The sequence below is a fragment of the Protopterus annectens genome, chromosome 6.part0 (assembly GCF_019279795.1).
Source record: "Protopterus annectens isolate FY-2018-M chromosome 6.part0, PAN1.0, whole genome shotgun sequence".
NCBI lineage: Eukaryota > Metazoa > Chordata > Ceratodontiformes > Protopteridae > Protopterus > Protopterus annectens.
In genome coordinates, this window is record NC_056737.1 from 1,845,248,025 (window position 1) to 1,845,274,436 (window position 26,412).

At 41.2% G+C, this 26,412-nt stretch overlaps 1 protein-coding gene across 3 annotated transcripts in view; it reads right to left on the reverse strand.

Moving 5' to 3' along the window:
* The window catches only part of STAT4 (signal transducer and activator of transcription 4), a 3,571,511-nt gene that overhangs the window by 1,803,916 nt on the left and 1,741,183 nt on the right, over positions 1-26,412 (reverse strand). For all 3 annotated transcript variants that reach the window (XM_044075198.1, XM_044075197.1, XM_044075196.1), the window contains one exon: positions 509-600. In XM_044075198.1, coding sequence (XP_043931133.1) covers positions 509-600 — 92 coding nt within the window. The remainder of the gene's footprint in view (positions 1-508; positions 601-26,412) is intronic.

Below are 26,412 nucleotides of genomic sequence, written 5' to 3' on the forward strand. Positions count from 1 at the left end.
CACAACTTTTAATAGCAAACCATAACCTGAAAAAAACACTAACATATAAGGTACTCATGGGATAACAAATATGATCTAGAATCTAGTTTAAGAGTATTCACCAAAAATGTTAATCTAAGGGTCATTCATCAATTAAAGGTGTAACATTTTGGATTACTTATCTTAAAACACAGCTAGAACTTAATCCAGTACAGGACTGTAGGAAGGCAAAGGCTTCTCCTGGCACTCATTGGGAACAAGGCACACACACACACACACACACACACACACACACACACACACACACACACACACACACACACACACACACACACACACACACACATATTCTCACACTCAACACACATCACACACATTTGGGCAATTAAGAGAATTGTCAAGGGATTCTCTGATTCACCTATCTTATTATTATCAAGTGTAAACCAGGAAAGTCTACAAAATTACAAAAACAGGTCAAAAATACTCAGTACAAATGATCACTTTATGATGGATAATAAAGACTGTCTACCTTCCGTTTATAATCCAGAGAGTTCAGCATATCCTGCAGTCTTAAAACTTCCTGCTTCATAGTTGCTACAGGAATGTTTCTGTCACAGTTATCTGATCAAGGACAAAAACAACCATTATCATGTTAGTAGAAGAACATAGTGAATGTTTGCTGGCACTTAAAAATTCATATAAATATAATGCCATGTCATAATTCATGCAAAATTTCTTGTTGTAAGTCAAAATTAACATAGCCAAGTTACGGACTTGGATTTACCAGTAATTCTTTATACCAGTATTCAGTGGGAATGCCCAGTACTGTATGCAGCTTCTTTACTACAGCATGTAAAAATGTGGTGAATGACATGCATAAATCATTACAGCATATAGAGCAGAATAACAAATCTTCATAACTGAACTGAATACTACTCTCCAGATGATTATCAGTTACTGCTATTCAGAGTTGGCTAAAATCACATATTCCTTTTAATGAAATCACCCATGAAGTTACAAAGTATACTATAATGAGACAACTGCTAAAGGAGTTGGGGACTACAGCTATTTAATAAAGACTCCTTAAGTTACCTTAGCACTATAAATATGGCATTCATTACAGTAATTCATCATAAAACTGAGAATAAAACCTCCAGAACACATACAAAATATCAGCTCTTAATCAGTGAATTTACTTATGGAAAATACATCATTTAGATATATTTTACAAATGTATATTAAAAAGGGTTAATGTGTCATATTGCATTATGTTACAAGTGAAGTATTTAAGACAGTCATTATTTTACACATAAAGTATTTAAAGACATGTAAAAATCAACTACCAATCATTAGCGGACCGGAGTTCCGCTGTGGCGACCCCTAACCGGGAAAAGCTGAAAGACACAACAACAACAACTTTTCATATTTCTGTTATGTAAACTAAATAACACATTCATAGACTCCTGATGTTTAGTTTCAAGCTTAAGATCTGCTGGCATTTGAGATGTTGGACTGCCATTATGCCACTTTGGAATCTGCCATTACCTGCACACTTATCACTGCTATTTTCAAACATTTTTAGTGATGTGCTTAAAAGCATTATGAGTGGTACTTTATTATTCCAAATTTTTGTTAATTAATGGGTAATGAATCTGTCCTCTGTTTTCTGTTATTTATGTTAATGTTAAGCAATTGACACAGAAAATAGAAGTTATGTACTTACCATAACGTTCCATGTGAGTTGCTTATCTCGCCTTTATTCTCACTGATGGGTTCTGAGCCGATCCTCAGCTCCGACACGGCCAATGATAGCAAGCTCTAAGTTTGCCAGTAGCTCGAGACCAAGCCCCTTATCCCACAATGCACTGCTGGAATTACCTCAGATCTTGTTTGCTGCGAATAACATTATATACATATATATATATATATACATATATACAACATATATATATATATATATATATATATATATATATATATATACCCTTATATATATATATATATATATATATATATATATATATATATATATATATATATATATATATGTATACAAAGAACACTTCCCAAAGGGGAAGAAGAAATATTGAATAACCAGGATGGTACTAGCCTCTAAGTCAACAGTCAGCCAGGAGGGGGAAGGAGGGAGGGACGTGAGAATAAAGGCGAGATAAACAACTCACAATGAACGTTATGGTAAGTACATAACTTCTACATGTGAAGTTGTTAAATCTCGCTGTTTATTCTCACTGATGGGTAGCGTCCCTAGCACCCTCAACCTTGGGTGGCTCATGGGAGTATGTTCTTCAGTACCGTAGAACCAAAGGAAGACCTGTCCCTAGAAGCCTTATCTACTTTGTAATGTGTGATAAAGGTATGAGGCTTAGACCAAGTGCCTGCAGCGCAAATATTGTCAAGGGGTAATTTAGCTTGAAAAGCAGAAGAGGTAGAGACAGCTCTGGTAGAAAGAGCTTTTGGTTTGTGTGTTAAAGGCATGTTTGCATTCTCATAAACAAAGGATATACAATCGAATAGCCATTTAGATAAAGTTGTTTTAGCCACTGGATTGCCTTTTCTGGCTTCTGAGAAGGATACAAAAAGTTGGTCTGATTTCCTAATATCCTTAGTTCTGTCAAGATAAAATCTGAGCTGTCTGTGAACATCAAGTTTGTGGAGCATATATTCCAATTTGCTAGAGTGGTTGGGGAAAAAGACTGGCAGTTCAATGACCTGATTGATATTTGACTCAGAACAGGCTTTAGGTAAAAATAAGAGGTTTGTTCTGAGAGATACTCTATCAGCATGGAAGATCATGTAGGGTGGTCTGATATATAATGCTTGAAGTTCTGACACTCTGCGGGCAGACATAATGGCCACAAGAAATATTGTTTTCCAAGATAAAAATTTTAAACCACAAGAAGATGCTGGTTCAAAAGGGGGAAGACTAATTTGAGACAGCATAAGGTTTAAATTCCAGGGAGAAAAGGGAATTTTGATTGGAGGTCTCATATGAAGAACGCCTTTAAGGAAGGTTTTAGATAATTTATGGCTCATACTATTTAAGCCACCAAGACCAAGGTGAAAATTTGAGATGGCAGCTAACTGAACTCGAACTGTAGCAGCTGCTGCCCCTTCCTTAAAAAATTTTGTTAGAAATTCTAAAATCGAAGATAGCAGAGCTAGGAAAGGGTCAATGTTCTGCACATTGGCCCAAATTGAAAACCTTTTCCATTTACTGCCATATAACTTCCTGGTAGATGGCTTGTGAGAAGACAAGAGAATCTGTCTTGTATCTTCTGAAAGTTCTGAAGTTTCAGGGACTGCAGAGAAGGATGAAGATCCATTGATGGGTGAGTCAGAAGGTCCGGAACTGGGTCCAGGATCCATGGATCTTCCAACAGATAATGGTGGAGAAACGGAAACCAAATCTGTCAAGGCCAGTAGGGGGCTATGAGTATAACAGTCCTTCCCAGCGATTTTGCTTTCTGTAAAAATCTGGGTATTAATGAGAAGGGTGGAAATGCATAAAGGAGACCCGGGGGCCAATCGTGTAAAAGTGCATCTCTCGAGGGATGACCGGGAGGTAGTATTAGGGCAAAGTAGCTTCTGCATTTTGAATTGATGTGGCTGGCAAAAAGGTTGCAGCAAGGTTGACCCCATTTGCGGAAAATCAACTCCGTAACCTGTTGTTTGAGAGACCACTCATGAGGGTGTAATATTGTCCTGCTTAGCTTGTCCGCTATCACGTTGGATTTCCCCGGGATGTGCGTTGCTAACAGAAAACACTGGGATGACATAGCCCATTGCCAGACCCTGAGGGCTTCTCGACAAAGGGGGTAAGACTTGGTTCCGCCCTGTTTGTTCACGTACCAGACTACTGACATGTTGTCGGTCTGAACTGCAATAGTCCCTAGAGGGAGAGAGTCCTGAAAGCACTGCAACGCCAGAAGTACCACTCTCAACTCTAGAACATTGATATGCAGATGTGATTCTTGATCTGTCCATGTGCCTTGGGCAGTCTTTCCCTGAAAATGCCCCCCACAGCCTATCAGGGAAGCGTCCGTGGTCACAGTGGCTACTGTGGGGGGGAGAACAAAGGGTCTTCTGATTGTGACATGGAGAGACGTCAACCACCACATGAAGGTCTCTCCTGCAAGAATCCATGATAAGAATCATGTGGTGCATTGGTAGTTTCTGGTAAGACCACTGAGCGAAGAGGAGCCATTGAAAAATTCACATATGCATCCTTGCGAGTGGTATAGCCAGGATTGCTGCCGCCATCAAACCTAGTACTTTCAATACTTCCGCTGCTGTAGCTTTGTTCTTTGACACCAGTGAGCTGACGTTTTGGCGGAGAAGAGAGACTCTTTCGATAGGGAGACATTGAGTGGTAGTTGAGGTATCTAACTCTGCTCCTATAAAAACGGTATGCTGAGATGGTGATAAGGCAGACTTTTCGAAGTTGATTGTAATGCCTAATTGATGGCAGAGTGTCAGAGTGTATTGTGTTCCCTGAGTCAATTGATGCCTGGTGGTAGCGGTGAGGAGTCAGTCGTCTAGGTATGGAAACACCTGGAATCCTAGATGCCTCAGGTGAGCCGTGACCACTGCCATGCATTTGGAGAACACTCTGGGGGCTTTAGTGAGACCAAAGGGCAGGGCTCGAAACTGGTAATGATTGGCTTCCAGCCGGAAGCGCAGATGATCTCTGGAGCGTCTGTTCATTTTTATGTGATAGTACGCGTCCTTGAGATCTATGGAGCACATCCAATCTCCTTTCCCTAAGAAGGGAAGAATGGACTGAAGCGTGACCATTCGGAACTTCTCTTTCTTTATGAACTGGTTGAGTCTGTTGAGGTCCAAGATAGGTCTCCAGTCCCCTGTTTTCTTTGGTACCAAAAAGAATCTTGAGTAAGTTCCAAATCTGACTTGGTCTGCTGGGACTGATTGGATGACTCTTTTTTCTAGCAATCTGCGGACCTCTACAATTGCTTGTTCCCTGAGATTGGGTGGAACATCTGGGATTTTCTTTATAGGAATGGGAGGGGTAAAGAATGGTATGAAACATCCTCTGGAAATGATGCTTTGTACCCAAGTATCCGATGTTATGTTTATCCAGGCTTCTGGGTACAAAGACAAGTGACCCCAGACTGCCTCCAGAGCCGAACAGTTGGGCCCCCTTTCAGGGGCGCTGGTAGGACTGACCGGAGAACTGACCCCTGTCACCTTGTTGCTGCGGACCCCCTCTACCACGGGGGAGGCATCTTTCGTTATAACCCCCTCCTCTGCCTCTAGAGGGGGTTTCTTCACGTGTGTCCTGAAAGGCTGCCTGAGTTTTTCGGAACCACATCCCTCCCCCCCCCAGGGCCCTTGGGGTAGGGCCGAGTAGGGGTGGAAAAATGGACCCCAAAGGCAGATAAGGTCTTGCCTTCCTGCTCACACCTGGTTAAATTTTCCCTTACTTTGGGCCCAAACAGTGATGAGCCAACAAATGGGGTATTAATAAAGGAAGACTTAAAGGGTTCCGCAAAGGAACAGAGATGCATCCAGGTTTGTCTTCGAAGAGCAATGCCCGAACTAGCGGCTCTACTCGAACCATCTCCTGCATAGGATATGAGATGCATGGAGGAGTTCACCACTGAGTTTAGGATAGAGAGCTGGGCAGGCATTGACTTTGTCGGCCATTCCTGCAGCTACCGTACCCTGGAGAGTATCTCCTAGCTCTTTCAGGAGATCTCTCTGTTGTCTTGTAAAATGGGTTAAGTAGTTCAGTGATCGCAGAGAAAAAGTCACTGAACTAAACATGCACTTCCCATATCTATCCATAACCCTAGAATCTCTGTTAGGGGGATGGACAGAAGAGGATGTCTCAGATACTTCCTTTCTGGTGGCTGCAGCTACCACCATGGCATCAACAGGCACTCCTTTTGTCAAAAATGGCTTGTCCACTGGGGCAGATATGAATTTATTGGGTTTACGAGGGACAGGTTCCATGGTCTCCGGTGACTCTCACGCCTTACGAGAGATCAGTTCCATGAGCTCGTAGTAAGGCGGAGACACCCAAGAAGTGGAAGGTTGAGACCCGAAAGCCTTCAGGAGCACAGACTCATCCTCAGTAGGGGTCTTGGACTGCCAATCACACCTCTGACTAAGAATCTCTAGCAACTCTGCAAAGGAGATATCCTCAGAGGGGGATCGAGGGGACCCTTCTAACTCATCTAAGTCCATGTCAGATGTCAAAAACTCCTGTGGGTAGTCTAAGTGCCACATATTGCACAGTCCCTTCCTGGGCACCTTCTCAGTGGGGGGATCTGGGAAGGTCTCAGAAGAGCAGGGGACACCCTGTGGGGGTACTTGAGGCTCGAGGTCTCCATGCTTAGAGGGATTGGTAGATGAAGAAGCAGACACAGGAGCTTGAGGGGAAAGGGAAAGCTGAACCAATGCTGATGTTGTCTTTGGAGACAAAACTCTCCTCATAGCATCGAAGGCACCATGGCTCCGACGAGAAGGAGTGGACGGACCCGAGAGTACCGTCCGATCCTCCTGCACTGAAACCCTGGGCTCTGAGCCCGAGGTAGGAGCCGAGCTCATCTGAGCCGAAGCCCCAAGAGGAAGAGTCGGCACCAACAAGTCAGTGCGACTATCCTCCCTGGACCCAAAGGGAGAGCGTCGGCTCCTAGAGCCCTCAGTCGGCGCCAAGGACATCCGAGTACATGGAGCCGATAACACCAGGGCGGGTATCGGCTCCAAGGGTTCGACCACCATCAGTTCAATTTCCTTTGGCTCCGAGAGTCCAGTACGGCTTGGAGGAGGAATAGACAAATTCGGTTCCATGGTCTTCGGTACCAACGAGCTGGTCAGGGCCGACAACAATTTGACAAGTCCTGGTGCCTGTAAAAGCTTCTGCACTAGCCGATCCATGTCCAAATCTGAAAGGCTGACTAAAGACTTAGCTGAATGCAATGAAGGTGCTGACTGGAGCAGAGATGAAGAAGGAACTTCAGAGACCGGCTCCAATACTGAGAGCTAGCTCCGAATCAAAGGTACACTCAGTTCCGATGACTGTGGAACCGATGACCCTCCTTCTGAAATCTTAGCCTTTTTAGAGACCTTATCTGAAGACTTGGATTTTGAGGATTTGGAGGACGTACTACACCCTAATGGCTACTCAAAACTTCTGAAAAAGATTGCTGTAGCAATCCCCTGTCTATAAGTTTCCTCCTTCTCTCCAAGAGGACTCTTGAAGAAAAGGAGTGGCAAATGCTACAGGTGTCTTGAAGGTGTTTAGCCCCCAGACAGTAGACACACTGAATGTGTCCGTCAGTGACGGACATTTTCTGCCCACAATCTGGGCATTTGTTGAATCCTGATTTGGGATAGGATTTCTCCCTATCGTCCGACATACTTAAGAGAAAAAACAGTAAATTAGATCCAGAAACAACTAAGCCCAATCCAGGCACTATCTATAACAGTATTTTATATATATATATATATATATATATATATATATATACAAATATAGGGCTAAGAGGCCAACAGAAAAAGCCCGACTATTATAAGGATTAATAGTAGAGAAAAAAGCGCTAAAGGCCCACACAAACTAAGAAGCCAACAAGGCCCTAAACTATTTATACTATCTAAGTATTTAACTATAGAGTAAATATAATAGTACTAACACACACTATATTTTTTAAACAAAAAAGAAAACTTTTTTTATAGACTTGCTGTTAATTTTTTTCATAAATGGTCCGAGCTAGCTGGATCACCGAGATCTCTCTTGCTGCAGCAAACTAGATCTGAGGTAATTCCAGCAGTGCATTGTGGGATAAGGGGCTTGGTCTCAAGCTACTGGCAAACCTTGAGCTTGCAATTAGCTGTGTCGGAGCCGAGGATCTGCTCCGAACTCATCAGTGAGAATAAACGGCGAGATTTAACAACTTCACATTCATAGTTTTGGCTGTGCAAAATGTACATTCCAGTCAGAAGTATCACTATATGCCATGCAGCAGTCCCCTCAAAGAAGTCTGTAGGTAACAAAGAACAAAAAGAGCTTCTGTAAATAACCAGAGAATGCTATGTTTTCTATCCCTTTGTTTTCTTCAACAGCCTCTGAACTTTTTGAACTATATCAGCTGGCTTACTTTTTGGGCTGCAGAATGTGACGTTACATTCTATAGCTGGCCAGATCAGTGAATGACATTGTGTCAGTGGCACAAGAGGTAGCACACTTGCCTTTGGTGCAGAAGGTTGTGAGTTCTATTCTCACACCAGCTAGATCAACTGCTGACACTGCAGTGCAGCATAAGGGGGATGCTGCACTCTTTAATAATGCTGTCCTTTGGATGAGATGTTAAACTGAAGCACCATCTGCTTGAGTTGGTGGTAGCTCAGATATATACAAAAGATCCTATGGCAACTATCAAAAAGAATTGGGGTCCTTTAATCAATACAACATAAATGAAACATAACTTACATATTTAGAAAATATACACACTTAAGGACACATAGCCTCAGACTGCTATATACCATCACCATTATTCTTTCATAACTGACACTCCTTCTTCCATAACCAAAATGTGATTTTTGCAATATACCAGCCAAAATCCATTTGCCATTAAACAAAATTTCATTCAGCCTTTCATTTCAAATAGCCCATATAACATAAAATAAATTCTTATCTACTTCCCACATATTCTTTCTTCTAGTATCCATACTTAATCATATTCATACCTATATTGTTTATGTCATTAATATTATCAAAACAAATTTCTTCATACAACTTTTTCCAGAGTTTGACCAATGTTTTACATTTAAAAAAGCATGCTCTACTGCCCCCCCACACAAAACAAACACACTATTTCAATTTTCTTTTTGTATAGTATATTCTCCTTTACCAGTAACTTCTTTATTACCAGTCTCCATAGGAAATCCTGACACTTTACTATCTTAGTCCACCACTTTTTCTGTACTTTAATGGCTTTTATCACTTCTTCTTCTTCTGGGAAATTTTCTTTTGGATTTACATAATAATATAGTTTCACCACAATATTGTACCACTTCTCTATATGATCCATTTTCATTTTCCATGTTAGTATTTTTCTTGATAATTTTTTAATTTCTTCATTTATATCATATTTATCTCTTTCTTATTCTCATTATCTCCCAAAATGTTTGTAATTATTGGTAAACATTTTCTCTATTAATTTATCATTCCCTTCATTTATTCACTTTAATATATATATATATATATATATATATATATATATATATATATATATATATATATACATATATTGCACAATTTCTTTTTCATATATTTCTGGGGACATATATGCTATTTTTCCAATTAAAACAGAATTCACCACATAAACCTTTTTCTTGAATGCTAATCTAGAAGTCATCCACAAAAGACATATTTCTTTCATTTATTTTATCAAACACTCCCATTGACTCATGACTACATCGTTTTCCCCATATTTTAACAAAGTTACTTCACTCACTGAAAAATACACCCCTTCAACTTTCACAACATCACCCAAACCTTTACTTTTATCCTTATTCAAAGGTCATTCCCAATTCCTTTTAAACATCCAATCAGGCAAACAAGTGTTTCACTCATCCATATTTTATTCTTAGCAACCACAATCATATTATCTGAATATATCAAAATTACTGGAATCACCACTTTCTTTTGCATCACATAGCTAGCATCTTCTATTTCATCAGCTACTTCACTCACTATCACATTTATTACTAATGCAAACTATATCCCACTCACAGGACATCCTTGTTTTACACCACAATTCATACATTTGTCTTTACTCAGCCATCCATTCACTAACACTCCCACTCTATTATTTTCATACACTGACAAATACATTCTCTTAATTCTATTACCTATTCTATACTTTTCCGTAACATCCCACAAAGCATCATGTCCTACTGTTTCAAATGTCTTACTAATATCACCTGCCATATCTTTCATATCTTCCCTTTTACTTATATCATCCAAAATTTCTCAAATCACCAATAATTCCTGGTATCCCTCTCCTTTTATAACATATACCTTCTTCCATGATGTCCTTCATTCTTCCTTCCATTCTCAGTATTATTCTTATAAAAACTTTATAATCTGTATTATTTAATGTGATATGTCAGCAATGTATTTCATCCTTATCTTTCTTCCAAATAAAATTTAATATCCCACTACATACCTCTTCATAAACAAACCCTTCTTTCTACCATTCATTTAGTACATTTACAAAAAAATCTCTTTGCCAAGCCATTCATTTTTTGTACATTTCATACACTATACCATCTGGACCTGATACCGAATCAATATTTACTCTCATAAGTACTTCAATCAATTCATCAATAGTAATTTATTTTTCAAATTCTTCCTTAACTCGCTCTAGATTTTTTCACTCTCCATCTCTCTTATTTTCGTTTTACTGTTATACATGTTTTCTAAATGCTGTGCTACAGCACAAACAATTTGCTCTTGTATTCTTTTTACCTCTCCTTTTACGTTTTTCCTTTCCCTCATTATACTATCCTCCTTTACTATTTTACCCAAATATGCAGATATATCCTCCTGACTCCCTTGTAAATATTACCTCCACTTAAACAGTAATGCCTTCTTTCTTGATTTCTTTTATATATTTTCTTTTCCATATCATAATACTCTCTTGTATGCATCTCTAAATTCTCCAATACATTTCTATACATCTCTCCATACTTCATTCTTCTCTTCCTTTCTTACATCATACTGCTATTAAAAAAAAAACACATTTTGTACATCATTTTGAATTCAGTCCACCATTTAGACCAATTTTTATAAAAGTCATTCATGTTTACACGATTCTTCCCTAACTGCACTGCCTTCCACTCTCCAAATTCATCCCATAATTTTTCATTTATTCTTTCTATTCCCTTTCCTAATGTAATATACTCCATTTCTTCTATCACCTCCATCCATATTGCCAAATTATCTGAAAAATCTGTCTCTAGTATATCGCCATCTGCTACACCCAAGCTATCTGACCGTACAAAATAATCAATGTCAGATCCAATTCAACCTCTTCTATGTCCGTTTTTATTCCATTCAGCTAACTTACAAATTTTACTACTTCTTGTATTTTTAATCTTTCCCTTTATTTTTATATTTTCCCCTTAAATCACAACTACAGTTCCTTGCAATAAAAATGTTCATGTTAACTACCACATAATCTAATGTTTGATGAAAATGATTCTCTCTTTCCTTGCCATTTGTAAGTGCATATAATGCTATAATTCTATAAACATATCCTCTCCACCTCATATCCACAATAGTTAACCTCCCTATCCTTACCAGCACTACATCTAATGTTTACTGTTTTTTTAATGATACAACCACTCCAAAACAACATTCATTTCCTAAATTCTATATTATTTTTAACCCTACAATTTTTCTGTTTGTAATCTTTCTTCACTTGTCAGGAATTTTGCATCCTCTGTAAGAATAACATCTACATCATATTCAGCATACCATTCCAATATCCCTATCCTTCTTGCAATAATACTTTTCACATTTACTGATAGTCTCAAATTATTACTTTTTCTTCCTTTTAAGTTTAAGGGAAGCATTTAAAATTTTTGATTTCTTATTTTTTATTCTTTTCACAACTGAACATTTTTTGAGTTGATGTACAACTATTCCTTGACCCTCAGGATTAGATTTTTCACTATTTTTGTTAACTGAGAAACACATCTAAAACTACTCTTTCCCTTTCTTTTTAACCTTTGGTGATGTCGTTTTAAATTTTCTTTTCCTCGCCCTTACCCTAGCACTTATCAAATTTCCTTTCCTATCACATTCCTTCACAAACATCTGACTTGTCACTTTAAATTTCTTCTTCATTTTCAATGCTCTCAGTACTTACTTTCACCTAAGTCATCTTTTATTACATCATCCTCATTGTCATGAACACCTTTCCCATTTTCCCCACTTCCTCGCTTTTAGACATTACAATACTTTCTTCATTATCCTGCTCAACACTATATTTCTTATTCTTTTTACAATCAAACCAAAAATGCCCTTCAGTTTTACATATTCTACATTCCTTTTTAAACTTATTCATCATGTGACCTTTCCCCACATTGATTACATCTTATTTTTGCACATTCACTTAGCAGATGATTAAAATCCCCACAAAAAAGTTTTTGACTGTTCCATATATGTAATTGTTGCTCTATCACCATTTACATACATAACAATTGGTAAATGTTTTATCACATCTTTTTCATATTTTAAAATAACATCCACGTCTAACCCCCATTCCAAATACCCCACTCATCTTTAACTTTCAAAATATCAAAAACTGTACAACACATAAATGAAAAATAATTTTAAAGATTTTTTAAGTCAATTTCATCAGTGTGAAGTTGATAAAAAAAAAGAAGTTATGTACTTACCATAACGTTCCATCTGAGTTGTTGCTTTTCATTTGTCTTCATCCTGTGGAACTTGGATCCGGCATGGATCTGACCTGGCCGTGTACTCCAGCACTGGATCTGAAATCCAAGCTCCTTCCCTACCCATAATGTCCCACTCTCCCTCCTCCCCTCGGATCAAGTTTGTTGCAGAACAACACCAACCCCTTACAGCATAAAAGCATTTCTACCCTGACCAAAAAAGGCACTGGCACATACAGACTCAGCTCTAGCCAAGAAGAAGCCTACAGCTGCCTCTGTCCAGTCTACCACACAGCTAAAAAGGGCAGGGGGGAAGGAGGGAGGGACGGCTGAAGACAAATGAAAAGCAGCAACTGAGAAGGAATGTTACAGTAAGTACATAACCTCTTTATCTGAAGTTGTTTTCATTTGATCTTCAACTTGTGGGATAGAGTCCCTAAGTACAATAATCTTGGGAGGCCCTTATGAAAGGATGTTCCGGAGCACGGCTGAGCCAAAAGATGTCCTGCTCCTTGAAAGAGTATCCACTTTGTAATGGGAAATAAAGGTATGCGAAGACGACCAGGTAGCAGCAGAACAGATATCGTCAATAGGAACCCTGGACCAAAAGGCTGCAGAAGTAGATACTGATCTAGTGGAATGCACCCAGACGGGACCTGGTACAGACAAACTTTTGGAACAACAGGCTGTGGAAACACAACTAGAAATCCAATGAGCAAGAATAACCTTAGAAACAGCCTTTCTCAAACATGGCTTATAGAAAGACACAAAAAGCTTATCCCACTTTTGCAAACTTTTCGGTCTATGGAAATAGAAACAACTGCCCGTAAATGTCAAGTAAATCTAATTGGTATTCCCCTTTATTCTGGTAAATCGGGAAGAAAACTGGCAAATTAATTACCTGGTTAATGTTTGCTTCTGAAGCCACTTTAGGTAAGAAAGACTGGTTAGTCCAAAGAGTAACTCTGTCTTTATGGAAGATCAGATAAGGGGGCTTGATAGATAAGTAGTTCAGAAACCCTCTTGGCCAAGGTAATAGCCACCAAGAAGGCTGTTTTCCAAGATAAAAATTGCAAATCAACAGTGGCAGCTGGTTCAAATGGTGGACAAACTAAGGCCTGTAAAACCAGAGTTAGATCTCAAGGAGGCGTAGGGTCCTTGATAGGAGGGCAAAGAAGAAAAGTATCCTTCAAAATGTCCTTGCAAAGCTTAGATGAAGCCAAGGAAGCTGAATTCTCACCCAGACTGGAATTAGAAATTGCCACCAACTGAACATAGTAGAAAAACTAGCACCACTATGAAAAATATGAGCTAGAAAGTCAAAAATGTCAGGGACTGGAAGTGTAAACGGTTCCAGATCATGGTGAGAACCCTAAACCGAAAAACATTTCCACTTGCTGGAATAGATCTTCCTGGTGGAAGCCTTGTGAGCTGTAATCAAGATTTTTTTGACAGGTGAAGAGAGCTCAGGAGTCCTGGTCATCAGGGAAATTGGAGCAGCCAGGTGGTGAGCTTCAGGTTGACCAAGTTTGGATAAAGAACCCCTACCAGATGCATGAGCAGATCAGGAACCGGATCAAGAGAGCAGGGAGGATACACTAGATGAGACCTCAGAGTGGGGAACGAAACCTGACGAGGCCAGAATGGGGCAATGAGGATGACTGTGCTGTTCAACTGATGTGCTTTCTAAATAAACTCAGGGATCAGAGGACGAGGAGGATAAGCAGAAAAGTAGACTGGAGGGCCAAGCATGGACTAGTGTCTCTCTGGGTGACTCCCCCGGAGGGGGAATCAGAGTGAAATACTTACTGCACTTTGCATTGGAAAGACAGGCAAAGAGATCGCTGCAAGAATGGCCCCATTTTTGGAAGATCATGTCCGTTAATGAAGGGCTCAGAGAACACTTGTAAGGCATCAGAATAGTTCTGCTGAGTCTGTCTGCTAGAATGTTGGACTTCCCCAAAATGTGCATTGCCACTAGAAAATGGTCAGAAGAAATCACCCACTCCCACATTCTCATGGCCTTGCTGCAAAGGGGTAAGATCTGGTTTTCCCTGTTTGCTGATGTACCAGACTACTGACATGTTGCCCATCTGGATGGCAATTGCCCTGGTAGGAAGAAAGGTGTGGAGAGCTTGCAACGCCAAAAGCACCACCCTCATCTCCAGGACACTGATATGCACACTGGTCTCCAGGGAGACCATCCATCTCATGCAATGCCTCCCCCCACCCGAGCAAGGAGGTGTCCGTGGTCACAGTGATCGAGGGGGAATGGAGAACAAACAGGTAGTGCCGAAAAATATCTGGGGACTGAAGCCACCAACAAACAAGGGACAAATGGACCGGGTACGACAATGGAAGATCGAGAAATGACCAATGAACCACTAAGGTCCACTGAAGAATCCTCAAGTGGAGGCGTGCAGTTGGTAGAAGGGTGATCATGGCCGCCATGGACCCCAACACCCAAAGGACCATACTTGCAGGGGGAAGATGGGTCTGAAGAATAGACATTATATGATGTCATTATATGATGTTGAAGCGATAATAAACTGAATGGAGGCAAAAACACCCTGCCCTGTACCGTATCCAACCAGGCACCTATAAAGTCCAACACCTGAACAAGTACCAGTTTTGACTTGGCTACATTAATCATGAAGCCGAGGGAAGGGGCTAGGAGGAGAAGGCAATCCCTGGCCTGAATCAGTTGATGCCTGAAGGGAGAAGAAAGCAGCCAGTCATCCAGGTAGGGGAAGACCTGAAATTGGTAAACACCCAGGGGGGCATGGTGAGTCCAAAGGGGAGCACTCTGAACTGAAAATGACTGGCTCCCAGCTAGAAGCAGAGGAATTGTCTGGAGTGTCTGTTCATCTTCACATGGCAGTATGCATCCTGAAGGTTCACCGAGCACATCCAGTTGTTCACTTGCAGAAAGGGTAAAATGGACTGTAGGGTGACCATCCAAAACTTCATCTTTGCAATGGACAGGTTCAGGGTAGAAAGATCCAGGATGGGTCTTCAGTCCCCCATTTTCCTTGGCACTAAAAAGAACCTGGAATAAATGCCTGATCCAGACTAGTCTAGGGGGAAGGGCTGAATGACTTGTTTTTCGAGCAGCCTGGTGATTTCTACAGCTGTCACCTCCCACTGACTGGGTGGAATGTCTGGGAGGTGTCTCATCGGAGAGGGAAGATGAAGGAATGGGGTAGAGTAACCTCTGGATATGATTTGCAGCACGCAAAGATCGTTCGATGGACTCCCAGGCTGTTGGGTGCAGACAGAGAGATACCCCCCGACTGCTTCCAGAGAAGAGCAGTCAGGCAATCCCTCAGGATTGCGGAAATGGTCTCTCTGAGAATGAATCTCGAGACCCCTGGTTCTTTGGACCCCCTCTTCCACGAGGGCGGTGTCTGTCATTTCCTCCTCTGCCTCTGGGGGAAGACTGACCCTGAGTGTCCTGGGAAAAACCCTGAGATGTCCAAAACCACATCTTCTTGACTCCACACTGATTCCTCGAAAAAGATCATTGTGGAGTAGAGAAGCAGATCCCGATGGCAGACAAGGTCTTCCCGTCTTTCTCCCTCTGGGTAAGAGTGTCATGAATAGTTTTTCCAAAATTGAACCGTCAAAGGGGGCATTCATGAATGATGGCTTGAAAGGTTCCAAAAAAGCAAAAAGCCAGAGACAGACGTGCCGCCTAATGGCACTGCCCAACCCTGCAGCCATAGAGGCACCCTCAGTTGCATAAGAAAGCAGCCTTATGGACATGTTAGAAATGGCAGTTAGGGTGGCCATATGGGAGGAGAAAACCTTTTTCTCCTCTTCTGACATGGACCCTGGGGCCGACTCAGCAACCTCCTTATCTAAATCCCTCTGCAGTCTGATGATATGTGCCAAATAGTTCAGTGCAAGCAGAGCAAAGGTGGCTGAAGCATACAGCCACTTCTTCAAGTGGTCCATCGCCTTACACTCTCTGTCTGGAGGATGGATCAATGAGCTCTCCTGGGCCAGCTCCTTCCTGGTAGCCACTGCAACCACCATGGCATTGACTGGGGAACCCTCTGACCAATGGTGCCTGTCTGAAGAAGCACTGAGAACCTTGTCTGGGCACTTAATGATGGGCTCAACCATGTCCGGTTCCTTCCCCGCCCTACTAGAAATGAGCCACCAAGGGATCCGCAGGAGGGGACACCTAAGAAGTAGAAGGCCTCTGTGCCAAATAATTCCAGGAATACAGACTCATTGGTGTTGGAATTGAGGGTAGACCACTCACCTCTCTGTTGCAGGATTTCCATGATGTCCCCAAAGAAGACATCATCAGGGGGTGATCGAGGGGAACCCTACCCTTCACCCAAGTCTGTATCATCTGTGAGAGATTCAGGTGGGGAATCTAAGTGCCTCCACTTGCATGTACACTTCCAAGGTGCCTCCTCAGGGGGAAATTCCGGGGAGGACTCAGAAGTTTCGGGGGATTCCTGAAGGGGAACCTACAGGTATTATCTGGCAGCAGGCTGTCTCTGAGGGGGCAGGACAGAAGACTCTGGCCCAAAAATAGAAAGGGCCAGGGTGGAATCCAAGGATGAGTGTGTCAAGGCTCTCAAAGAAGCTAAGAGGACCCTCTCCACCACCTCGAATGCTGGACCCCAGAAGGCAGCACACCCAGAGCCAAAACCGTAGGCTTCGAAGCTTGCTGGACTGCTGCCCCCAGTGCCGAGGGGGAGTCAGAGCCGAGCTTCCCAGTGCCAAAGCCCCGAGGGGAAGGGGCAACTACGAAAGTCTCACAGCCGATGCCAGCCGCTCTCAGCTCTCTCTTTCTCTCTACATATTTTAAATATATATCACTGTTAGTGGAAGCATCTCTCTCTCTCTCTCTCTCTCTCTCTTTCTCAATATATACACTACTCAACTAGTATATATATTGAGTGGGAGAGAGAGAGAGAGATGCTTCCACTACAAGTGAATGAAATCAAATGTACTGAAGACTGGAATCTCAAAACTGCATTCACTAAAATATCTTGTGGAAAAACACTTTTAAAGTGTTTATGTGTGTGTGTGTGGGGGGGGGGTGGTCTTCTATATATGCCTAATTTGAGGTTGCAATTACTCAAAGACAGAGGAAATTCCCCTAAAAGGGAATCATGTCTTGCTCAACTTGCCAGCCAAGATTTCCTTTGGAGTAAGTCCAATCATCTGTGAGTTGAAGCTCAAGCAGTCTAAAGCTCAACAGGTCAAGCATTGTCCACCAGTCGGATAACCTAGAGGGATAGAGAGATCACTGTTATTTGACTGAATGAACATTTCACTGAATGGCAAATGACTAAATCCAAATGGCTGAAAGTCCATTTCACTGAATGACAACTTGGTTGAAAGTTCATTCTATTAAACGTAGTATAAATGTACACAGTTCAGTAATACAGAAGCAGAAACATTTAGAGATGTATGAAGAAGCTTTAGCTGGTGATTGTAGTGATTCACACAATCACTGCTGATGTGGTTCCTTTATGCATGATAGCAGTGATTCCCTGTATATGGTATTTTCACTTTTCTACACCAGGCAACTGTGGTGTTACTACACTGTGTGTGTTTTTTCTCTTTTCTCCACTGCTGTGCAGCTGTGGAATAAATATAGCGCCGCACAATGCACAGTGGTGATGATAAATGGTTCACTAAAGTAAAATGAAAATCCAAATTCGCAAGAAGAAAGCAAACCAAAACAAAGCAGAAGTCTTCAGAAAAACATCCAGATTTTAATACAGTTCCATAAGTGCTTTCAAAGTTAATACCAAACCTGCTTCCACGGATGATGTAATACATTTAAAAGTACTTCCTCTATATAAATTAATTCAAAAATTGCATCACCCAATCACGTCACCTGGTTCACTAGTAACCAGCCAACTGTGTAAACTCATTAATTGTACATTTCCTGCATGGTTGTGTAAGTTAAAGGAACATCAACCAATACTACATAATCATAAAGGAACTTATTAACTAAAACAACTGTGTACAATCAATTATTATCTTATGTGTATATGTACATATAACAAATTATATTAAAAGCTCCACACATTTTAGTTCTCCTCACTAATGATCGTAAACAATATAATTTAAAAATAAAAAACAATAACAGGTGCTTCAAATTTTCTAAAAAAAAAAAACTGCCTTTATAAAATGGCAGTTCATATCACAACAAACTTGATGCACTACATAAGTATCATAAAGTGTGTTAAAACCATACATTATATTTGAAGACCCCTAGCTTCAAGAAGAGGTTTAATGGGTACCTTATAATTTAAACCTCTCCCAGTATCAGCCCTCATTCTGATGATCCACCTTATCTCAGATGTTTCAGTCAATTTTTACAGTCTCTCCCTCGTCCATTGTGTTTCACTACTTCCATGACTAAAAACTTAAAATTATGTGTTGGATGATTCTCTGCCACACGCTTGGCCAAAGATTTCATAATTACATCATTATTAATATTATACAAATGCTTCCTTATCTGAGGTGCCTATAGGTTTTACCTACATAAAATGATAAACATACCTTACAATATGCTAAGTATACCACATGGCAAGACTGGCCAGTGTTTCTTCAGTACATCTGTTACTTGCTTTAAATTACTGGAGTAAAAAAATAGGTATTTGAACTACATTATTATTATCATCTCTATTTCTCTTAAAGATGTCAATTAAGTTTCTGAAAAATAAGGTTTTGTTTGTGTCAATCTGAATTTTGGAATTTGAAAAAAAAGAAGTTATGTCTTACCATAATGTTCCATCTGTGCTGTCGATCTTCGCTTATCCTTGACTGTGGGTTTGGATCATAACTTGGGACCAACTCGGCCATTATTCCAGCTCACACCTTCCAAAACCTCTCAAGCTTAGCTTTACCTATCATGCTCCTCTCAGGATTACCTCAGATCGAGTTTGCACTCGATAGTGAAAGACAGGAAATAACAGATCAGAGACCATATTTGTATTCAAAAAAGGAGAATCCAATCTATTAGGATAGATCAATTCCACCAAGAAGCCCAAAAGACAGGGGGAGGTGGGGTGGGAATGTCAAGGATAAGTTAAGATCAACAACACAGATGGCATGTTATGGTAAGACATAACTTCTTTATCTGATGTTGTCAATCTTCACTTAATCCTTGACTGTGGGACACAATGCCCAGCTACTCAAATCTTGGGAGGTCTCACGGAAGTATATTCCTGAACACCACTGAACCAAATAATGCTCGTCCCCTAGAGACCAAATTCAGCTTGTAATGAGTAATAAAAGTATGCAGGGATGCCCAATTAGCCGCTCCACAGATATCTTCTATAGAAGCTCTTGAATGTAAAACTGCAGAAGTGACAATTGTTCTTGTAGAATGTGCTTTAACAGGACCTGGCAGCTGTATTTTTTTTTTGTATAAATGAAGGTTATAGAATCTTTAAGCCATTTAGCCAGAGTAACCTTAGAGACTGGTTTACCTAATGTAGCTGAAGAAAAGGAAACGAATAACTGGTCAGGTTTTCTGAATTCTTTTGCTCTGTGAAGGTAAAAATGTTCATTGTCTATGAACATCTAGTAAATGGAGACAATATTCACCACTCTTTGAAAAATTGGGAAAAATATGGGAAGTTGTATCGTCTGGTTGATATTTGTTTCAGAAACTATTTTTAGTAGAAAGAAAGGATTAGTTCACAAGGAAACCCTGTCTTTATGGAAGGCTAGGTAAGCAGGCTTGAAAGATAAGGCTTATAGTTCTGAAATACTCCTGGCAGAAGTAATTGCAATCAAAAGTAAGGTTTTCCAAGATAAGTACTTCAAATCACAATTTGCAGATGGCTCAAATGGGGAATGCACTAAGGATTGTAATACCAGATTTAAGTCTCAAGGTGAAAAAGGATCCTTATATGGGTGTCTGAGCACTAAGGTCCCTTTCAGAAAAGCTTTACAAAGTTTGTGGGACATTAGAGCTGCATCATTTAAACTATCATGAAAGTTAGAAATTGCAGCCAGATGCACTTGTACAGTTGAGGACGCTCCCACATCGAAAAGCAATGCTAAGAATTCTAAGACCTTATCAAATGGTGCAGACAATGCATCGAGGTTATTTGCTGTAGTCCATTTTGAAACTTTTTGCCATTTGTTGTTATATAGTCTTCTAGTCAAAGTTTTATGGGAAGCTGGAATGATTCATTGGAATGGGGCAGAGAGACTATTATTACTGGCAATCAATGTAACTGGAGAAGCCATGCAGTGAGCTTGAGATTTTGAAGATTCAGATGAATGAGTCCCCTTGGATGGGACAAGAGATTTAGAGTTGAATCCAGGGTCCACGGTTTCTGAAGTAGGTGAGGCCAAAGAAAGGGAAACCATATATGTCAACACCAAAATGGGGTAATGAGAACTATTCTTTTCATCAACTTGTTGGCTTTCTTCAGAAACTGGGAAATAACAGGTATCGGTGGAAAGGCATACAGTAGACTGGAGGGCCAATCGTGAAGGACAGCATCTCTTGGTGACTCCCCCAGTGGGAGGAAATAGGGTAAAGTAGCTGCTGCACTTGTTGTCAGACAGGATACAAAGCGACTGCAGCAGGGCTGGCCCCACTGATGCAATATCCTTTCCGTCACCATAGGATTGAGAGACCACTTGTGAGGCATTAGGATGCTTCTGCTCAATTTGTCCACAATCACGCTGAAACTCTCCAGAATATGCATTGCAATTAGAAAATGTTCAGATGAAATTGCCCATTTCCATACCCTGAGTGCTTCTTGACAAAGAAGATAAGATCTGATTCCCCCTTGCTTTTTGATGTACCAGACCACTGACATGTTGTCGGTTTGAATCACAAACGTTCTCAGTGGGAGGATTTCTTGGAATGCCTGCAACACTAAGAGCACTGCCCTCATCTGTAGAACACTGATGTGCAAACTGGCATCCAGCTGGGACCAAGTGCCTTGGACTGTCTTTCTCATATAATACCCACCCTATTTGGGAAGCGTCCATGGTCACTATGACTTGGGATTGAGGAGGGACAAAAGGTCGCCCTAACAAAACTTCGTTGGAGTGAAGCCACCAACTCAGGTCTTTCTTGCATAGCTCGGTGATCGATACCTGATGAGACAATAGCTGATTCAGTAAAGACCATTGTGATGCCATGTGTCATTGTAGGATTGTCATGTGAAATCTCAACAGGGGAACTAAACTGATGGCAGCTGACATTGATCCTAGAGTTTGTAACAACAGTCTTGCAGTCACTGTTTTGTTGCAAATAATCTGGCGGATTTGTGATTTTATTCTCTGAAATCTTTCTGGGGGAAGAGATGCAATACCGGTGCTTGTGTTTAGTACCGCTCCTATAAATTCTAGCTGCTGCATTTACTCTAGATGGCATTTTTCATAGTTTACAGTGATTCCCAGCAAGGAGCAAGTTTGAAGAACATAGTCCCTTGCCTGCAACAGTAGATGCCTGGTAGGTGTGATAATGAGCCAGTCATTTAGGTATGGAATCACACAGAATCCTTGCAGTCTGAAGTGAGCTGCGACCACTGCCATGCATTTGGTGAACACCCTGGGGGCTGTGGTGAGACCAAAGGGAAGGGCTTTGAAATGATAATGACAGGCTCCCAGCCAGAAGCACAGGAATCTTCTGTAGTGCTTGTCCATTTTTATGTGATAATACACATCTTGAATGAAGCTCTACTGAGCACATCCAATCATCTTTTCCTAAGAACGGAAGTATAGACTGAACAATAACAATCCGGAATTGGTTTGCTGAATTGATTGTTCAACACACTGAGATCCAAAATTGGTCTCCAGTCCACTGTTTTCTTTGGCACTAAAAAGAATTGAGTAAACTCCTGATCCTATTTGGTCTGCTGGGACTGCTTGGATGACTCTTTTGTCAATCAGTTTTTGAATTTCTAAGACTGCTGCCTCCCTGAGACTGGGTGGAATGTCAGAGATCCTTTTTGGTTGTCTGGGTTGTTTTGAAAATGGGATATTGTAGCCTCTGTCTATAATCCTCTGCACCCAATTGTCTGTTGTTATATCTAGCCAGGCAGATAGGTGCAGGGATAAATGTCCCCCGACTGCCTCCAGAGGATGACAATTGAGTTTCCATTCAGGAATGCTGATAGGAGTTACCAAGGAATGAGTCCCTGGAACCCTGACTCTGTGGGCCATCTCTGCCTCGTGGATGGCGTCTTCCATTATAACTCCCCCTCTGCCCTGGGGGGAGTCATTGCCAAATGAGTCCTGGAAAGATCCTTGGGACTTACTGAACTATAGCGTCCCACTCCTATAATTCCTGGAGTAAGACCGTTGAGAAGTGGAAAAGCATACACCCACGGCAGAGAGGGACTTTCCATCCTTCTCCCATCTGGCAAGGGTCGTTCCATCAAAACAAGTATTGATGAAAGAAGACTTGAATGGCTTTGCAAACTCACATAAGCACATCCAGGCATGTCTCCTCATGGCTACGCCAGAACCCTCTGCCCTAATCATTCTTTCTGTTACCTGTGCAATGAGCATGATGAATGAATTACTTATGGATTCAAGAGCTGCCAGCTGGGGAACTACTTTATCCTGCACTCCCTCAGCTATGGCTCCTGTCAGAGTATCTGATAACTCCTTTATTAGGTCTATTTGTAGTCTTGTAAAATGTACCATGAAATTCAAGCACCTAAGGGTAAAGGTCGATAAAGCATATACATGCTTCCCGACTCTATCCATCATCCTATACTCTTTGTTGGGAGGATGGACAGTTGGACTTTCAACAGTAAGTTCCTTTTTTTGTGGCTGCTGCAACCACCAAGGCATCTACTGTTATCCCTTTAGCCCAATGTTGGTGATCCTCAGGAGCTGACAAAGCGCGGTCCAGTCTCTTTGGGATTGGTTCAGTGGAATCAGGTATCATCCAAGCCCGCTGCACAAACAGTTTAATCAGATCGTCAGCGGGCAGAGAGATTCAAGACGTAGATGGTAGGGCACGGAATGCCTGCAGGCATACCAATTCCTCAGAGCAAGGTTGTTGGGAAGTCCAGCCATCCCTTTGCTTCAGGAAATCCAATATGTCTCTAAATGAGAAAGCTTCTGGGGATGACCTTGGGGAATCTTCCTCTTCATCGAAATCACTATCTTCTGTGTAAGACTGTTCAGGGGAATCCCAAGTGCTTCCTCTTGACTTTCTCTTCGGGGGCACCTTCTCAGTGGGACTGGCTGGGAAGGTGTCTGAAGAGGACATAACCACCATGGTTGAATCCTGAGGTTTCTGTGCCCGTTGTCTCAGGTCAGAGGCTGGTAGTAGCTCTGGGTGAGGGGAAGGACTGGGATGCTGGCCTGACAAAAGTGGCATTGACTGTGAGCCCACAGAGGACAAGGCCTTCTCCATGGCCTGGAAAGCAGCCCCCCCCCATAAAGGAATGGGAGCCCGGAACCAAGCTTGAATCCCTTGGAACCACAGACCCCCCCCCCGCACCGAGAAAGCCATCCCCAAAGCCGAAGCCAGTGTCAAGCTCACGTGCCGATGACCCGAGGAGTATGGATGGCTCCAATAACAACGGAATGGATCCATGCTCCCTGGAACTGACAGTGAAGCTTCAACCCTGAGGGGTCTCCAGATCAGACAGAACCAAAGAGCTCAGGGTAGTAACCGGTGCTGGAGATGAGCATCTAACTGGCAGCAATACAGTCGAAACCAGGCTGTTAGAGCTGGGAACTCAGAAGGCTCTGTTGGAGCAAGTGGAGAAACAAAAACTGGTGAAGAGACAGGGATGGTTCCAGAGCTAGGGAGGCTAGGAACCGATGAAGTAATTAACCCCCTCACTGCCAGCAGCCACCAGCCTCACAACATCAGACCCTGTAAGGCTCTTGGTGGAATGGACCGAAGAGACCGACGGGGATCTAGGTCTTTCCAAGAAAGGACCTGGAGGTTGGTCTATAAAAGGGTCTACAAATGGGGAGTATCTTGTTTGGGGCCTATCTTTAAAAGAAAATTCCTTAGGTTTTGAAGCAGATGGAACTGAGGAGGCACCAAAGGTACTGTGTCTGAAATAACTGTAGGTGCTGACATAGTCAGTGCAGTAGCCGGCATCGATGCCACCGAAGGTTCAATCAATTCCCCTTTCGGTTCAGAGGAAACTATAGGTACCTGGGAAGTTTTAATCAGCTTAGCAGGTGGTGCCACCAAAACTGGCAGAACCAAACAGCTCCTCTTCTTCTATCCTTCATGTTTACTGGAACATGAAGAAGGGGAGTTAACAGTTTTAGACTTTAAGGAAGCAGATACGGCCTCGCCAAAATCAGATTTACAAATCCCTTTAGAATTAACTTATTTTTTTCTTTCCATAAGAGCCCAGTGACTGAAGCCATGACAAATAACACAGCCTTCTTGAAGATGTAGCGGGCCCAAGCAGTAGACACATTGAGAGTGTCAATTAGAATTAGCCAAGACCGACCACATTAGGGAATGCAGTGAACAAAGACTGAACATCTAATGTAACTAATACATAATTATCATTATTCGTCCGCTTCATCATATAAGTGCATAGATCATTCAAGAAATGTTTCAAATCCCTTAAAACAATTTAATTTCTATTCAAGATGGGTCTAAAATGTTTTTCAATGAAATCGAAAGGGGCTCTGAACACCAATTCCTACCAGCAACTATAGGTCTCAATGGTAGAAAAAATGGATTCTTATGGATTTTGGGGAGCCCCTGTATAATGGATATCAGTAGCACATCTACTTTAAAATAATTATAGAGTTCAAGATTAATAACACGACTCAATCAATTAGCTAAGTGGCAACAATTAAATCTCAAATTAAGTTCCAGTTATTTAAGGTTAATGACTGACTTTTTCAAACCTGAAGTGGTCAATATGATTATGCATATTCAATCAGAACAGAGTATGTTATGCAATAAGTTTCCACAAATACTCTTCAATGAGAGACTGAGTGGCTTGTTAGATTCAATGGTTCTTTATAAGAGGAATCTTTTACAACAAAAACAAAGGAAACTTGTGAGAGAGAGAGAGAAATGATTTTATGAATGGACATATATTTGTTTGGCCAAGAGCCATGGGCAAAAATTAACTGAAGTGATGCATATAGAGGAGAATTCTAGTGGTTTTGAAGTAAATATGGAGAAAACGACAGTACAATCTAGTAACATTCATCATTGTGATGAAAATGTGAACAATGAGGCTACAGAAACTACCCTGGTGAATTCTGAGGCAGAAGAAAAACCTTGGCACTTACAGCAACTGAGGTTGTAGTGCATGTCCCTTCCACTGCAATCCATATGGAGCAAACATCAACCTGTTCCTTCAAGCCATGATCCCAATAGGGAAGTCTGTTTGACTGTTAATAAGAATTCGAACCAGGATTTCCCTTTGTTTCCACTTTCCATCAACAGGGAAATCACTAGAACCACCCATCTTTCAAGAAGCAGGAGCCAGAAGAGGAGGAAGATACTACAAGAATCCAGGAACAACTGTACATTGAAAAAAATGTGGCAGGAGAAAGACAATATTTAGTTTGGAACATTTCATCGAGAACGCTTTTGCATGATGAACTATCGTTACTTGAAAAGGGCTTATCTTATACACCAGCCCAAATCTCAGAGGTAATTGATACTGTAATTGACTTAAAACTTTTTGTAAGGAACACTATGCTTAAACTGAACTTTAAAAATACTGAAATTAATAATAATAGTGTTTTTAGGAAGCTGAGTACAAATGTACCGATCAATCACCCACTTTTAGAAGCATATGAAAAACTGTGTGAGAATGAGTTACATCGAGTTTATAGACTGCAAAGAAATGCAAAATCTTTGAGAATTTGAGTAAGAGGAAGAAACAAACTTTATACCAATTACAAAATGATGTTTTCATTGTAATCAGACTGGAAGATAAATGGGGCCCAACAGTGGTCATGAATTGTGAGTATTATTTCAACTCAATAAAACATATGTTGAGTGATGAAAGC